We start from the raw sequence: 16,742 nt of genomic DNA, 5'->3' as shown, positions 1-16,742 counted from the left end.
ATCCACCTCAGGTTTGCGATGTGCTCACGGGTCCCTCTGCCCTTGCGGAATCTAACGTGAACACCAGAAAGTTCCTAGTCAAGGATATTTCCCAAGCGCTTCTGGAGGATTTCCAGAAGCACCTTGCAATCAGAGCGATTGTTCTATAGTTTGCACAGTTCTTATGATCGCCCTTCTTTGGTAGTGGGACGAAAACTGATCTTTTCCAATCCTTGGGCCATATGCAGGTCCATGATAGCGTCTATTAGCCAAAAGGCACAAGATATTTGGCGAATGTTTGGCTTGCAGTAGGATGGACCTGGATCTGTAATACGCTACACTTACATAAAGGCACACAACATGAAGGAATGTGTGAAACGTAATCTGGCTCATCTATACTTACAAAACGCTTGTTCATTATGTACTTACTATTAGTTGCTTCTACATTTTCTTCCAACTTGCAGAACAACCTTAACTCCGTTACCAGCCATGCACAAAGCTTGGTGTATTCTGGGGACAGAGCTCCTTGCATGGCGGCTTGGATCAAGGCTCCCTCGTCCATCAAGGATCCTTTGTACCTGTGGAGTATAGTTATATGGGTAATAACTGGGCACCTCATCACAACACTGCATCACGTTTAGTGACCACTGCAGCAACTGATGATCTCTGACATCCACATGACTAATGGCTTCAAGGGGCAATTCTCGTTTGAACGAGCGAGCGGCGTTACCTCGGAACGGATTGGCTGCGGAACATGAACAGCGGTCATCCTGCAACAGATCTGCAGCACTGAAACCTGTATCAGACGGTGCGGATTTTGACGTGTTTTTTAATATGGAATTTACCCCTCATTTGAATGGACTTGCTACAGATTTAAATTCTGTCCTGCGTGTCTATTTCCGCAGCACATTTTTAAAAATCTCATCCACTTTGCTGAAAACCTCCTGCAAGTCCGCTCCATACGGACATACCCTAAAGGGGAAGGAACGTCTAATGCCGGAGGCCAATGCTAGAGGAGCTGAAATTCTTTCCATAAGTCTTGTGCAAAGGCAGCTTTACTATTGATGAGCTATTCTCAGGCTGGTCATCGATCCACAGCAGTCCACCATTTGTGATCCCCTTGATCAGCTGATCACCAGGCTTGCTGGCAGCGCTTGGAAGCAGACAGTGCTGTCAACATTGCAGCAGTCTGCTTGGGTACTACAGGACAGCTGCCGTTTAATTCAAAACTGCACCAATCTGTCATAGGCTCCCATGTTGTGTGAAATACATGCGCAAAGAAGACCGCAGCACGTTTTATTTTAACACATATTAACGCCAGGATAGTGCATGGCGATGGGCGGCATGCAGAAAATTACGCTCAGTAAAAAACGCACTACGATGGACAACGATATTTGCTTCCAGCACTATCCGCTCGGACGGGCTGGAAACTCGCACGGCAGACTTCTGGATGACTTGTCCTGTGGTGATGCCATCAATAGTAAAAGTTCCAGACCCCTTTAAAAAGTAACTGCACTTTTTACAAACTTTTGACATGTCAGAGCAACATGGCAAAAAAGTTTTGATCAGTGGGGGTTCCGCTGCAGAGACCCCGCTGATCACTAAAACTCGTGGGGGCCGCAGCCTGTGCCCTTTTGGCTATCTTTGCTGCCTGTCGGCTGCTCTTGGCGGCTAAAGACGCAAAGAGGTCTATAGACTTCTATGGGTCCATCAGCAGCTGCCAGCAAACAAGGAAGAGAGATGAAAGAGCACATGCTGTAGCCCCCCATGTTTTAGCGATCAATGGGGGTCTCATCAGCCAGATGCCCACTGATCATACGCCACTACCCCCTGAACAGGTGGTAGGTTGATGCCAGTAGACTGCCCTCTGACTGCATACAGGCTGGCAGGGGGATCACAGCTGGCATCACAGGGGGAGCACAAGTCCCACCTCACCAGCCATGATCATATGGTACAGGGTGCTGAGTAATGAGAGGGCTGCTGACAGGCGGACGGACGTGGCACAGCAGACATGTCTCAGCCATACCCTAAATCCTCCAGCGCCTCCAGGATATCGTTCTCCATGGTATCACAGTCCATGGCGTCAGCACAACGACAGCCGGCCGGGACAGCAGATGTGGCAGCCTAGAGCCTGCTGGGATAAAGGACCTGGGATGACGTCATGACCATGCCTCTACTGGGTGCTGGAGCATGCGAGGCTGAAGGACCTGCGGTGATGTCACGACCATGTGATCGGTCACATGAGTGGGAGGAGTCAGGGTCTGATGGACTGTAAGAGTTTTCTGCCGGTCTTCATCAAGTGCACCACAGGGTCTTCATGAGGCGGAGTGATGCGCGAGCGTGGCCTCCTCTACACACATAGTACTTACAGCTCCATACTGTATACACTATATACACAGCTTCACGCTGTATATACCAGTTGTGGCGAACCTATGGCACGCGTGCCTGAGGCAGCGGCCGCTCACCACGTTAGTGAATACCGGCAGGAGCCGCAGCTTCCCTTCCTGCATTCACTCGGCAGCCCTGCTATCTCTGCTGATCCCGATGTATACTGTGACGTCAGTGTGCAGCCGGGATCCTCCTCCCCAGACCTCCTTTACTTGGTTCCGCGAGAGCAGGTGAGGAGGCGCCCAGCAGCACACTGTGTGCACCTGTGATCAGCGCTGATGGCGGCGTGCCGGGCAGGGGAGCAGCGGCGCTTCCACGAGGAAGAGGCGGTAAGTATGTGGGTCACGGGGGGAATGCGGGCCGCTGTGGGATGTCACTATTACACTAGGGGGCCGCTGTGGGGTGTCACTATTATACTGGAGGCTGCTGTGGGGTGTCACTATTACACTGGGGGCTGCTGTGGGGTGTAACTATTACTACTGGGGCCGCTGTGGAGTGTCACTACTACTACTGCGGCCGCTGTGGAGTGTCACTACTACTACTGGGGCCGCTGTGAAGTGTCACTACTACTACTGCGGCCGCTGTGAAGTGTCACTACTACTACTGCGGCCGCTGTGGAGTGTCACTACTACTACTGGGGCCGCTGTGAAGTGTCACTACTACTACTGGGGCCGCTGTGAAGTGTCACTACTACTACTGGGGCCGCTGTGAAGTGTCACTACTACTACTGCGGCCGCTGTGAAGTGTCACTACTACTACTGGGGCCGCTGCGGAGTGTCACTATTACTACTGGGGCCGCTGCGGGGTATCACTATTACTACTGGGGCCGCTGCGGGGTATCACTATTACTACTGGGGCCGCTGCGGGGTATCACTATTACTACTGGGGCCGCTGCGGGGTATCACTATTACTACTGGGGCCGCTGCGGGGTGTCACTATTACTACTGGGGCCGCTGCGGGGTGTCACTATTACTCCTGGGGCCGCTGCGGGGTGTCACTATTACTACTGGGGCCGCTGCGGGGTGTCACTATTACTACTGGGGCCGCTGCGGGGTGTCACTATTACTACTGGGGCCGCTGCGGGGTGTCACTATTACTACTGGGGCCGCTGCGGGGTGTCACTATTACTACTGGGGCCGCTGTGGGGTGTCACTATTACCCTGTTTCCCCGAAAATAAGACGCATCTTATATTAAATTTTGCTCCCAAATATGTGCTATGTCTTATTTTCAGGGGGTGTCTAATTTTTCAATGAAGAAGAATTCCCATTTATTGTTTAACAAAAGAAATGAACATTTATTACTGTATATACTGCACAGAACCGTAGTTGTCACCACAAACCAATATAGCTGGACAAACTGTGAAAACAAAGCAAAAATTACTCAATGACAGTTATGTCATCATCTTCTGGCACAGAAAATTTGCCTGACTCACATACAGGGCCACAAAAAATAAAAGCTGTAAAGTACCTGGCTCCCACACACTGTCTGGAGACTGTAATGCTCACCCCCTAAGGGCGCCCACCCACTGGCGTTTCTTTTCACTGCGAAATTCGCAGGTTTTTTTTTTTCTGCAGGGGGTCTATGGGACTTGTAATGTAAAAATCGCGATCGCGCAAAATCGCGATTTACCGCGATTTTGCGCGATCGCGATTTTAGCTTTGCATGTCCCATAGCCCAAAGACCCCTGCAGAAAAAAAAACCCGCTGCGAATTTCGCAGTAAAAAAACGCTAGTGGGTGGGCACCCTAAGGCTGAAAATACACTCTGTGAGAACCCAGCCTTAAGAATCACACACATGGTTGCCTGACTCACACACAGAGCCATAAAAAAAATAAGGGCTGTAATTTAAGTAAGGTACCTGTCTGCAGACAGAAGTTCCTCTTGTAAGCAGGGATGTATTGCAGCTTCCGGCCACCAGGGGGAGCTCATCACAGCAGACGTGTACAGCAGCAACAGAATGACAGTATGGAATTTTCCAGCCAGCAAGGGGAGCTCACAACAGCACACTCGTACAGCACAGGAGGAGGTAGGAGACAACGGGGATGGCAGCAGGGGACAGGCCTCTCGACTTGCCTGCACACTTTAGTATGCCTTATTATCGGGGTGTGCCTTTTATTAGCGATTTCTGCAAATTTCTTAATGTGTCTTACTTTTGGGGGTGCCTTATTTTCGGGGAAACACGGTACTACTGGGACTGCTGTGGGATGTCACTATTACACTGGGGCAGCTGTGGGGTGTCACTATTACCACTAGGGGACCGCTGTGGGGTGTCACTATTACCACTAGGGGACCGCTGTGGGGTGTCACTATTACTACTGGGGCCGCTGTGGGGTGTCACTATTACTACTGGAGCCGCTGTGGGGTGTCACTATTACTACTGGGGCCGCTGTGGGGTGTCACTACTACTACTGGGGCCGCTGTGGGGTGTCACTACTACTACTGGGGCCGCTGTGGGGTGTCACTACTACTACTGGGGCCGCTGTGGGGTGTCACTACTACTACTGGGGCCGCTGTGGGATGTCACTACTACTACTGGGGCCGCTGTGGGGTGTCACTACTACTACTGGGGCCGCTGTGGGGTGTCACTACTACTACTGGGGCCGCTGTGGGGTGTCACTACTACTACTGGGGCCGCTGTGGGGTGTCACTACTACTCCTGGGGCCGCTGTGGGGTGTCACTACTACTACTGGGGCCGCTGTGGGGTGTCACTACTACTCCTGGGGCCGCTGTGGGGTGTCACTACTACTCCTGGGGCCGCTGTGGGGTGTCACTACTACTCCTGGGGCCGCTGTGGGGTGTCACTACTACTCCTGGGGCCGCTGTGGGGTGTCACTACTACTCCTGGGGCCGCTGTGGGGTGTCACTACTACTCCTGGGGCCGCTGTGGGGTGTCACTATTACTCCTGGGGCCGCTGTGGGGTGTCACTACTACTCCTGGGGCCGCTGTGGGGTGTCACTACTACTCCTGGGGCCGCTGTGGGGTGTCACTACTACTCCTGGGGCCGCTGTGGGGTGTCACTACTACTCCTGGGGCCGCTGTGGGGTGTCACTACTACTCCTGGGGCCGCTGTGGGGTGTCACTATTACTCCTGGGGCCGCTGTGGGGTGTCACTATTACTCCTGGGGCCGCTGTGGGGTGTCACTATTACTCCTGGGGCCGCTGTGGGGTGTCACTATTACTCCTGGGGCCGCTGTGGGGTGTCACTATTACTCCTGGGGCCGCTGTGGGGTGTCACTATTACTCCTGGGGCCGCTGTGGGGTGTCACTATTACTCCTGGGGCCGCTGTGGGGTGTCACTATTACTCCTGGGGCCGCTGTGGAGTGTCACTATTACTCCTGGGGCCGCTGTGGAGTGTCACTATTACTCCTGGGGTCGCTGTCGGATGTCACTATTACACTGGGGCAGCTGTGGGGTGTCACTATTACCACTAGGGGTGGCACTATTATACTGATGGCCGCTGTGGGATGTCACTATTACCACTGGGGCCGCTGTGTGAGTCACTAATGCCACTGCGGGGTGTTACTATTATCGCTGAGCCGCTGTGGGATGTCACTATTATCGCTGGGGCTGCTAGGGGGATTCACTATTATTGCTGGGGCCGTTGGGGAGGGTAACTATTATCGCTGGGGTATGTTTACATGTGGCAGAAATGGGCAGGGCTGTTTCAAAATAGACTGCTTGCAGACTTTTACTGCTTTTTAGATGCAGCAATGCTGCAGAATTTACCACAGGAATTTCCGATGAGGACATTCTGCAATATTTCAGCGTCAAAAAAGCAGTCAAAATCTGCATGCTGTCTATTTTGAAGCGGCCTTGTCCTTTTTAGAATGACAGGGTAAAATCATATGTTGTGATAAGCTCCGCCCCCCGACATGTTGGCACTTTGCGATAAATAAGTGGGTTTTGGGTTGCAGTTTGGGCACTCGGTCTCTAAAAGGTTCGCCATCACTGGTATATACTATACACACAGCTCTACACTGTATATACTGTACACAACTCTGCACTGTATATACTATGCACACAGCTCCGCACTGTATATACTATACACACAGCTCCGCACTGTATATAGTATACACAGCTCTGCACTGTATATAGTATACACACAGCTCCAGACTGTATATAGTGTTATGGGAATAATCATATTCCAGAAGATTTCACTGATCTGCTCCAAATTGGTTATAATAAGAAGCTTCATGCATGAATATATGTATTTGAGCTGACTGGTGTTATCCTCCAATACCCTTCTGATGTATTCAAAGGAAATACAATACAGATATAGTTGTACATGACGCACCAATTACATGCATGCCCCCCCAACATCATAACAACTCATGATTGGTCCTAGTATGTAATGACGCTAATGATTAACATATGTTTACGCCCCAGGTGTATGTCGCTATGTGAACACGTAATTTCTATATACCCAAGTAGCATAGACTTTATTAATATTCCAATCTGGACCACAGGAATGCAGTAAATAGATAAGATGTTCCTCCCCTTGATTGCTAGCGTTGGGAACCATATGTAGGAGTTTAGCTTCGATATTGTACTTGTACATACTAGGGTATAATATTGAGGTTGTTAACCATTTAACTGTTAGCTATTTACTATGAAGTTGGATATATGAATATATATACACTACCGTTCAAAAGTTTGGGGTCACCCAAACAATTTTGTGTTTTCCATGAAAAGTCACACTTATTCACCACCATGCGTTGTGAAATGAATAGAAAATAGAGTCAAGACATTGACAAGGTTAGAAATAATGATTTGTATTTGAAATAACATTGTTTTTACATCAAACTTTGCTTTCGTCAAAGAATCCTCCTTTTGCAGCAATTACAGCATTGCACACCTTTGACATTCTAGCTGTTAATTTGTTGAGGTAAGCTTGTGAAATTGCACCCCACGCTTCTAGAAGCATCTCCCACAAGTTGGATTGGTTGGATGGGCACTTCTGGCGTACCATACGGTCAAGCTGCTCCCACAACAGCTCAATGGGGTTCAGATCTGGTGACTGCGCTGGCCACTCCATTACCGATAGAATACCAGCTGCCTGCTTCTGCTGTAAATAGTTCTTGCACAATTTGGAGGTGTGTTTAGGGTCATTGTCCTGTTGTAGGATGAAATTGGTTCCAATCAAGCGCTGTCCACTGGGTATGGCATGGCGTTGCAAAATGGAGTGATAGCCTTCCTTATTCAGAATCCCTTTTACCCTGTACAAATCTCCCACCTTACCAGCACCAAAGCAACCCCAGACCATCACATTACCTCCACCATGCTTAACAGATGGCGTCAGGCATTCTTCCAGCATCTTTTCATTTGTTCTGCGTCTCACAAACGTTCTTCTTTGTGATCCAAACACCTCAAACTTGGATTCATCCGTCCACAACCCTTTTTTCCAGTCTTCCTCTGTCCAATGTCTGTTCTTTTGCCCATCTTAATCTTTTTCTTTTATTGGCCAGTCTCAGATATGGCTTTTTCTTTGCCACTCTGCCCTGAAGCCCAAAATCCCGCAGCCGCCTCTTCACTGTAGATGTTGACACTGGTGTTTTGCGGGTACTATTTAATGAAGATGCCAGTTGGGTACCTGTGAGGCGTCTGTTTCTCAAACTAGAGACTCTAATGTGCTTATCTTCTTGCTTAGTTGTGCAACGCGGCCTCCCACTTCTTTTTCTACTCTGGTTAGAGCCTGTTTGTGCTGTCCTCTGAAGGGAGTAGTACACACCGTTGTAGGAAATCTTCAATTTCTTAGCAATTTCTCGCATGGAATAGCCTTCATTTCTAAGAACAAGAATAGACTGTCAAGTTTCAGATGAAAGTTCTCTTTTTCTGGCCATTTTGAGCGTTTAATTGACCCCACAAATGTGATGCTCCAGAAACTCAATCTGCTCACAGGAAGGTCAGTTTTGTAGCTTCTGTAACGAGCTAGACTGTTTTCAGATGTGTGAACATGATTGCACAAGGGTTTTCTAATCATCAATTAGCCTTCTGAGCCAATGAGCAAACACATTGTACCATTAGAACACTGGAAATGGGCCTCTATTCACCTTTGTAGATATTGCACAAAAAACCAGGCATTTGCAGCTAGAATAGTCATTTACCACATTAGCAATGTATAGAGTGCATTTGTTTAAAGTTAGGACTAGTTTAAAGTTATCTTCATTGAAAAGTACAGTGCTTTTCCTTCAAAAATAAGGACATTTCAATGTGACCCCAAACTTTTGAACGGTAGTGTGTGTATATATATATATATATATATATATATATGTTTTCCTAGGCTGATATAAGAAACACATATTATTACTACAGCAGTCCCTCCTTTTTCTTTCATTAGAGCAGCCAAGCGAACGTCTAAGGCCGCCTGCACACGGGCGGAAATCCCGCGGCGGGATTTCCCGCGGGATTTCCGCCACTAAAAGCTTGCATAGGAGTGCATTACACATTGCAAACAAACCGCGGCATGTCCTATTTCTGTGCGGGGCTCGCAGAGCCTCGCACAGAAACGTCACTCACCCGGCCGCCGGCTCCGGTCTGCGCATGCGCTGGCTGCCCGGCAGCCGGCACATGAAAGAGCCGGGGTCGCCAGGCGCGGGTGAGTACGCTACCTGCAGGCGCTTGGGTCGGGTCCCGCGGCGAGAATTCTCGCTGCCGGATCCGACCCGCCCGTCTGCAGGCGGCCTAAGTCAGGTACTTACAAATGCCCTAGTGGCAAGTGCCGGTATTCCTACACTACTTCCCTGGATCCTCCAACCGACGTTCTCATAATATGCATAAACAAAAAGTATCATAGGAAGGCAATGCAAAAAGAGAGGGTTGATCGAAAGCAGATTCAGCTTAGAGTCAGTAGTCAAAGGCAAAGCATCATCATACATAATAGGGACAGCTTTGTCAAGAGTCTTTGGGAAAAAATCCTTGAAGGCACGGAATAATGCAGTCAATACTAAGAATAGTCACTAAAGTTCTAACAAAAGATGAAATTTGGTGGCTCCATCTGTCGAAAGTATCAGTCCACCAGTCATCAAAAGGGGTCGGAGATGCCAGAATTTGCTGCTAGTTCTTTAAAGAGGCTAGTTAGACCCTTCAGAGCCTTAGTTATAGAACCATAGCTGTGAGAAAGATAACAGGGATTGAATAACCTAGAAGAAAGTATATGTTCATCATGATGGGAAGACTCTCTTGCAATGAGACGCGTGTATCCAATTTGATTTGTCCTTCCAGCTGAACATCTGTAGCAGTGGTCAGGAACACTTGTGGACCATCAAGTCTGGGTTCTAGAGCTTTGCGGACGTGTCTTTTAGTAACCACCCAACCCTCTAGTTTCACAGAATGAGTTCCTTCTAAGCTGCCAGGATCTGGAAGGGAAGCAAACACTCGAATATACATTAGTTAAGTGTTTTTTCATTTCTGCAAATACTGTGGATGAGGTTCGGTTCCAGGTGGCTGCTGTATCATTTAAAGGTCCTACCATAAGGCCTCCTGCACACTTGTTTTTTTTTACGCGTTATAGCTGCCTTTTTTTCATGCGATTGTCAATGGGACTTTCTAATGTTAAAAACGCTTTTGCAAGTTGGTGCGTTTTTAACATTAGAAAGTCCCATTGACAATCACGTGAAAAAAACGCAAGTGTGCAGGAGCCCCAACTGTGGTTTATTATATGTGCTGCTGGTAATTTTTTCTAATGATAAGACTGAGTTGAGTCCCTATGAAGATTTGATTGGTAGGGCCCCTGTAATAGGCCTATACTTTCTTCAGTCCCAATTAGGTAGAACGAGAAATGTTTAGTACCGTGTTAGCCAGTGGAGCAAAATGCAACTCATATATATAATATATTAGACTGAGGAAGAACCCTGATGTACGTTCGAAGGCTTGCTATAACATCATGTCTTTTTGTTAGCGAGGTATCTTATCTAGAAGATTACTTTGTTTCTCTTACTGGGAACAGTCACATTTTTCTCCAGTCCTAGCATGAGAATCTCACTTCCCATGTGAGTGTTTTATGATAGAAGTTAACTGTCACTCATAAATGTGTCTTCCTTGATTCCAGATCCAGACTTAAAGTTGTTTTATAAGGTGAGTGGAATGTCCTCAGAAGGACATATTGGGAAAACGTTCGAAAGCAAGATTTGATGGACCATACCAGATCCAGTTGACGACTGCCACTTCAGTCAAATTGGAAAGAAAAGATAATTGGATCCATGCCAATCACTGTATGCGAGTCTCCATCTGAAAGAAAGAATCAAACACCCGCTAGACAATGCATATCTTTTAAGTTATGGTTATGGATTTGGGACTTGAATAATATTTTAGAAAATAATTATGAAGCACTTGTAGAAAATTGAAGAACTGTTTTATGTATACTCATACCCCTATAATATCCTTCTCTATGTTTTTGTGTGTATACCTCTTATTACTTCATTATGAAGGAGGTCAGGTCATGTTAAAAAGAAAAATATTGTATGTGTTTGTGTGTGTGTGTAATATATATATATATATATATATATATATATATATATATATATATTTATATTATATTTTCTCTTGGCGCATCTACAGTATGTTGTTACAATTACACCAGAGCACAACTACCCCAAAAATGGTTACACATGGCTCGAAACCCCTGGTTAGTTCTCATGAACTGGGGATCATCATGGTATCTCTTTTGTGCCAGAAAAAGTGTCATAATGGACTGTCATCCCTCCTGAACAAGATGTACATGTGCAGAACTCATTAATAATGTAGTGCCTCTGTTTCCAAATCACACACCCTATGGGGATTATGATGGGCTACCTAATAAGATAGTACACAATATGTGAGATAAGACTGTATAAAACCGGGCCGGAGATATGCTCAGCCTTTTTAGATGACAAGTTGTCTAGAGTCCTAGATCACACAGTAGTGCTCATGCTAAATTTTGTTTTACCGCATAATGGTCAGTTAGACATGGTGGGCTGTGAGTGCTCACTTTCCCAGTAGAGCTGCAGAATTGGCCGAGGACAATAGTGAGCCTTGTTAATGTTTATGGGCATGGCCTTCTTTGTCATTACTAACCAATACACAATAGTGGCATAAGCTAGTATGTTTGTATTTTGTTACGTTTAGGTATTCTCATGCATCAAACACCTGACTACAATTTAGAACTAAAGGGAATCCTGTGTACTGGTTGAAGCCTGTGATATACTGTCCACACTGCTGAGCAATAGTGAAGTAATAACTCTGGGAGCATCACTAGTAGGGGTCTGGGGACTAACATCAACTAGTTGCAGGGTAATAAATGGTATATCATGTTATTTAGCAAGAGCACCTAATGCTACCTCATAGGGTTTTGACTTATTACTGGTGGATGTACAAGGTACTTAGGATGCTATTCTACAGAACAGAGCTACAATTGATGGTATTCGATCATAGATGTAAGAAGTCTTGCAGTATTTGTTATCTCAACCTAACTGATAGCTTGATTGACTTCCCAATTCTTGGTTCAGTGTATTTTATGGTTTTTGCATATTTTTCTGCATACTTTGTAGTGTATTGGTAGATTGTATACTCCTTAGTAGTGGTATTCAGTGCATACTTCATCTAGTATTAATAGAATAATTGATTCACAGGTCTGTTAACCCTTTAGTGATGAAGCCTGTTTGTGCCTTAATGACCAAGCCAAATTTTGGAAATCTGACGTGTCATTTTAACATAGAATAACTCTGTAAAGTTTTTGCATATCCAAGTAATTCTGACATTGTTTTTTCACCACATATTGTACTTCATTTAGGTGGTAAAAATAGATTGATAGAATTTGTGTATATTTCTTAAAAGCACCAAAATTGGGAATATTTTGAAAAATTTGTCATTTTTTCACATTTTCAATTGCAATATCTCAATTATGTGCAAACATACTGTACACATTTTTAAATAAGTTATATATTTCCATCCGTTTACTTTATTCTGGATGCACATTTGAAAAACGTTAGTTTTTTTTAACCATTTAGGAGACTACATCCGAAAGAAAGATTTAACAATAATTATAATTATCAACATTTTGAGGAACAATTTGTTTTCCTATAACAAGCCAAGATTGCAAAGGCTCATAGGTGTTACAATGATAGATACCAACAAATGACCCAATTTTAAAAACTACACCTGTTAATATATTTACTGGGGGTGTCATGAGTATTTTGACCCCACAGTTTTTTTCAGGAGTTAATGAAATTTAGAGGGGGAAAAATAAAATTTTCATATTTTAGCAAATATGTCATTTTAAAGGAGGTTTTTTTCTATATTGCACATGAAAATGAGGAGTTACACCCCAAAATAGATACCCCCATTTGTCCTGTGTTCAGAAACATACCAATTGTAGACCTAATATAATGTCAGTATGCACAACGGGGGCCCACAATGCAAGGAGCAGCTGGTGGTTTTAGACCCCATAGACCACTTGTAGAGCCCTTGAGCGGCCAAAACAATGGAGAACACACACAACTGGCCCTATTTTAAAAACTAGAACCCTTCTTGAATTCATCTAGCAGTGTATTGCATATTTTGACCCCACGTTTTTTGAATAAATCTAAGCAAAGCAGAAGGAAACATTACAATTTTCCTTTTTTTGGTTATTGTATCACTTTAAAAACGTTTTTTTACATAGGAATGAAGACTCGCACACCAAAATGGATAATCTTGTTTGTGCTGTGTTCAGAAACATACCCATTGTGGCCTTAATATTATGTCTTTATGCACAACGGGGCCGAAACCGAAAGGAGCAGCCAGTGGCTTTCCAAACAGACATTTTGCTTGAAGGTGTCTTACGCCCCATTGCACACCGTTTTTTGTACAGCATGGATATTAATGAAGACTTTCACCCCAAAATGGATACCCCTGTTTGTCCTATGTACAGAAACATACCCATTGTAGCCTCAAACTGCTTACAGGACACATGGCTAGGCCTATAATGCAGGAAAAACCCATTGGATTTCAGGGCACAATTGAATATATTCCAGGCCCCATTGCACACTTGTGCAGAAAAAAATTGACTCCCTAAAAATACCCCCCCCCCCCTTTGGCATTCCCTAAATCTTAGATAAAAGTAATGTAAACTGTATGTCGGAAGACAGGTAATTACGGAAGCGTGGTCGGGATGGGCACATGGGTCAATAAAACCAGGTATCCCTCTTCGTCAGTGACACTTTTTTTTGGGGGGTGGAGTATTTCTTGACCTCAGTGGCAGGAATGGGGAGTAAAAAAGTGGCGCTCTGTGAGGCTTTGTAAGCTTGCTGAGGTGCAGCGGTCTCAAACAGAAGGCAATCAACAATTGCAGGAAGGCGAGCATTCCCGGGGGCTTCTTGTAAATTATGTATTACAGATAGCGATCTAAATAATGCCGGACTCACATGGCCGTATGTGGAATCCGCTTGCAGAGGCCCACAGTGGATCCCAGCTGTAAGCCCAGCCATGGCGCTGCGTATGGCCACATAATGTGCTGCGCATAACTGCGTACTCACACAAGGGGTCATGCACAGTGCAGCTTTTTCTGTTTATATTTTCCGTGCCGTTGCTTAGCGATGACACGGGTACTTGCAGCCTGTACACAATGTAGTTGTGTATGGGCGGAGGATATATTCGCGACCATAGAGTATAATGGGCGGATATCCATGGTAAAACAGAAAATGCTGCGTACTGTTTTCTGCGAGTGGATTAATTCCAACCTGCTAATGTGAGCAGAATTGTGTAATCCAATACATTTGATTGATCCATGTATTACAATGGATCAAACGCTTGGGGAATTTGCAATTCCTATCCTCTCTTGCGAGACCGGCCTATGATAGATGGTTACCTTTTTATTACGCAACCGTTCAACGAGGCCACCGGTCATCACACAAGGCTCTTGGCTACCTTTGTCTTCTGCACATGTGTCTGGCATTTTGCTGACGGGTGCATGTACAGAAGCCGATAGAGTAGGATCGCGTTGGGGTTTAAATGCTGAGGTCTCCGGTAAGAAGTTTCATCCCCCCTCACCGATTGGGGATTTTGAATTTCCTGGGCAAACCTTGAATTTTGCGCATGCGTCCACCGTATTGTTGATGGGTGCATGCACTGAAGCTAGGAAAGGTCCACAGATAAAGATTCAATTGGGGGACAAATCTGAGCACCTTAGGTATGTAATTTCATGTCACGTTTGTTTTTAACTTTACATGATCGCGGTTATCCAATGGATGACTGTGATCACGTGACCAGGAACCGCATACAGCGGTCCTCAGTGACATCTCCCTGCACTCGGCTATCTTTGACAGCTGGGTGCAGGGAGATTTTAAATTTGCCAGGCTCTTTAATGTGGCGGGCATGTGCAGAAGCCCATGGCAGGTCCAAATCGTCGCAGAACATCACGGTGGATGGAGGTGAGTATTTTCAGCTCTCCTCATGGGTCGAAACTAAAACTGTAACTTTTTTTTTTTACTTTTCCATGATCGACATTATCCAATGAATAACAGTGATCACTGGACCGGTGGAAACCGGCGATCACTGGACCAGAGTTTGGTAGAAAGTACTGTATACTGGATAAGCAGACAGCAACTACCAGGGCCTATGATGATATCACTGTCATGTGATTACCTGTGTGGGTGGAGTCAGGAATCATGGGCTAATCACATATCAAGGAGTCTGCTGTGTGTGTGATGTATGGAAATCAGGATGGATGTGGATGTACTGCAGTTGTGTGTGTGATGTGTGGGAATCAGGATGCATGTAGTGAAGCTGTGTGGGTAATGTGCGGGCATCACCATGGATATAGAAGAGCTGTATGTGTCATGTGTGGGCATCAACATGGATGTAGTAGAGCTGTGTGTGTAATGTGTGGGCATCAGCATGAATGTAGTAGAGCTGTGTCTGTGATGTGTGGGAATCAGAATGAATGTAGTAGAGCTGTGTGTGTCATGTGTGGGATTCAGAATGAATGTAGTAGAGCTGTGAGCATGAATCAGGATGCATGTAGTAGAGCTGTGTGTGTCATGTGTGGGAATCAGCATGGATGTAGTACAGCAGTCTGTGTAATATGTGGGCATCAGCATGGATGTACTAGAGCTGTGTGTGTAATGTGTGTGAATCAGGATGGTTGTACAGCTGTGTGTGTCATGTGTGGGGGTCAGGATGCATGTAGTACGGCTGTGTGTAATGCATGCGCATCAACATGGATGTAGTACAGTTGTGTGTGTAATGTGTGGGAATCATCAGGATGGATGTAGTACAGCTGTGTGTGATGTCTGGAAATCAGGATGGATGTAGCAGAGCTGTGTGTGTGATGTCTGGGAATCAGGATGGATGTAGCAGAGCTGTGTGTGTGATGTCTGGGAATCAGGATGGATGTAGTACAGCTGTGTGATATGTGGAGTCAGGATGGATTTAGTACAGCTGTGTGTGTAATGTCTGGGAATCAGGCTGGATACAGCATGTAGCACAGCTGTTTGGCGCATAGTGCCACCAGAAACACTGGTACTATAATTTCCTAATAATTACTAGTTTCTTTCTAATGAACCACCGGTTCATGTGAAAAATTGGCTCATAATGTGCTCTAATGAGTCCATGTGCTATTCATGAAATACGTGCACAGTACATGGCTTTACTATATGGCCCTCTGAATGGGCCCTTAGGGCTATAATAAGCAGTTGGACAAAAAGAGGCAGTGGCCACTGAGGCAGTAAAGTGGAGAGGTTTTATGCAGAGGATAAAAGTATGTGTATTATAGCACTGAGGGTATGGTGGCTTGGTTCTGATTCCTGAGACTAACTAGCGGAGGGATGAAAAGAATAATGGCTTACGGGCAAATAAAGCAGTTGGCTGTATAGTTAAGGCCAGTTTCACATCTGCATTGGAACCTCCGGTCAGAGGTTCCGTAGCAGATCTGGTCCAGAATAACAGAAGAAAAAGTGCAGCGAATGGACTCCATTATAGTCAAGGGGTCCATCCGGCACTGTTCGGTTCCATCCAGAGACAGCCGTTCAGCCTGTTCTGAAACAGAGCAGGAAAGCAGAATCCCAGATGCAGGTGTGAAACCACCCTAAGGGCGAGCACCCACTGGCGTTTTTTTACCTGCGTTTTGCGTTTTGCGTTTTTCCTGCACAGGCATAGAGATAACATGTGTTCCTGTCCACTGGCGTTTTTTTGCGTTGCGTTTGCGTTTTTAACATAGGAACTGTCAGTTGCATATGTGTCCCTATTTTTCTCCTAATGCACCCATGAATGTCAATGGAAATTAACGGAAAACGCCGCGAAAAACGCGCGGAAAAAACGCGAGAAACGCGGCGAAAACGCTGCGTTTTTTCCCCGCGGAGAACGCAAACGCCAGTGGGTGCTCGCCCTAAGAAGGATGTTTATTGTCTTCAGGGATGTGG

At 45.8% G+C, this 16,742-nt stretch overlaps 1 protein-coding gene across 1 annotated transcript in view; it reads right to left on the bottom strand.

The window, feature by feature from the left end:
• Positions 1 to 2,169, bottom strand: part of FAM98A (family with sequence similarity 98 member A) — a 40,524-nt gene extending 38,355 nt beyond the window's left edge. The window contains exons 1-2 of the mRNA XM_066595880.1: positions 2,006 to 2,169; positions 409 to 557 (exon numbers count right to left, since the gene is read on the bottom strand). Of these exons, the coding sequence (XP_066451977.1) occupies positions 409 to 557; positions 2,006 to 2,058 (202 nt within the window). The 5' untranslated portion in view covers positions 2,059 to 2,169. The remainder of the gene's footprint in view (positions 1 to 408; positions 558 to 2,005) is intronic.
• Between the last annotated feature and the right edge of the window lie 14,573 nt (positions 2,170 to 16,742).

Source organism: Eleutherodactylus coqui, chromosome 3 (assembly GCF_035609145.1).
Source record: "Eleutherodactylus coqui strain aEleCoq1 chromosome 3, aEleCoq1.hap1, whole genome shotgun sequence".
Taxonomy (NCBI): Eukaryota; Metazoa; Chordata; class Amphibia; order Anura; family Eleutherodactylidae; genus Eleutherodactylus; species Eleutherodactylus coqui.
This window is presented reverse-complemented; position numbering and strand designations above follow the sequence as displayed.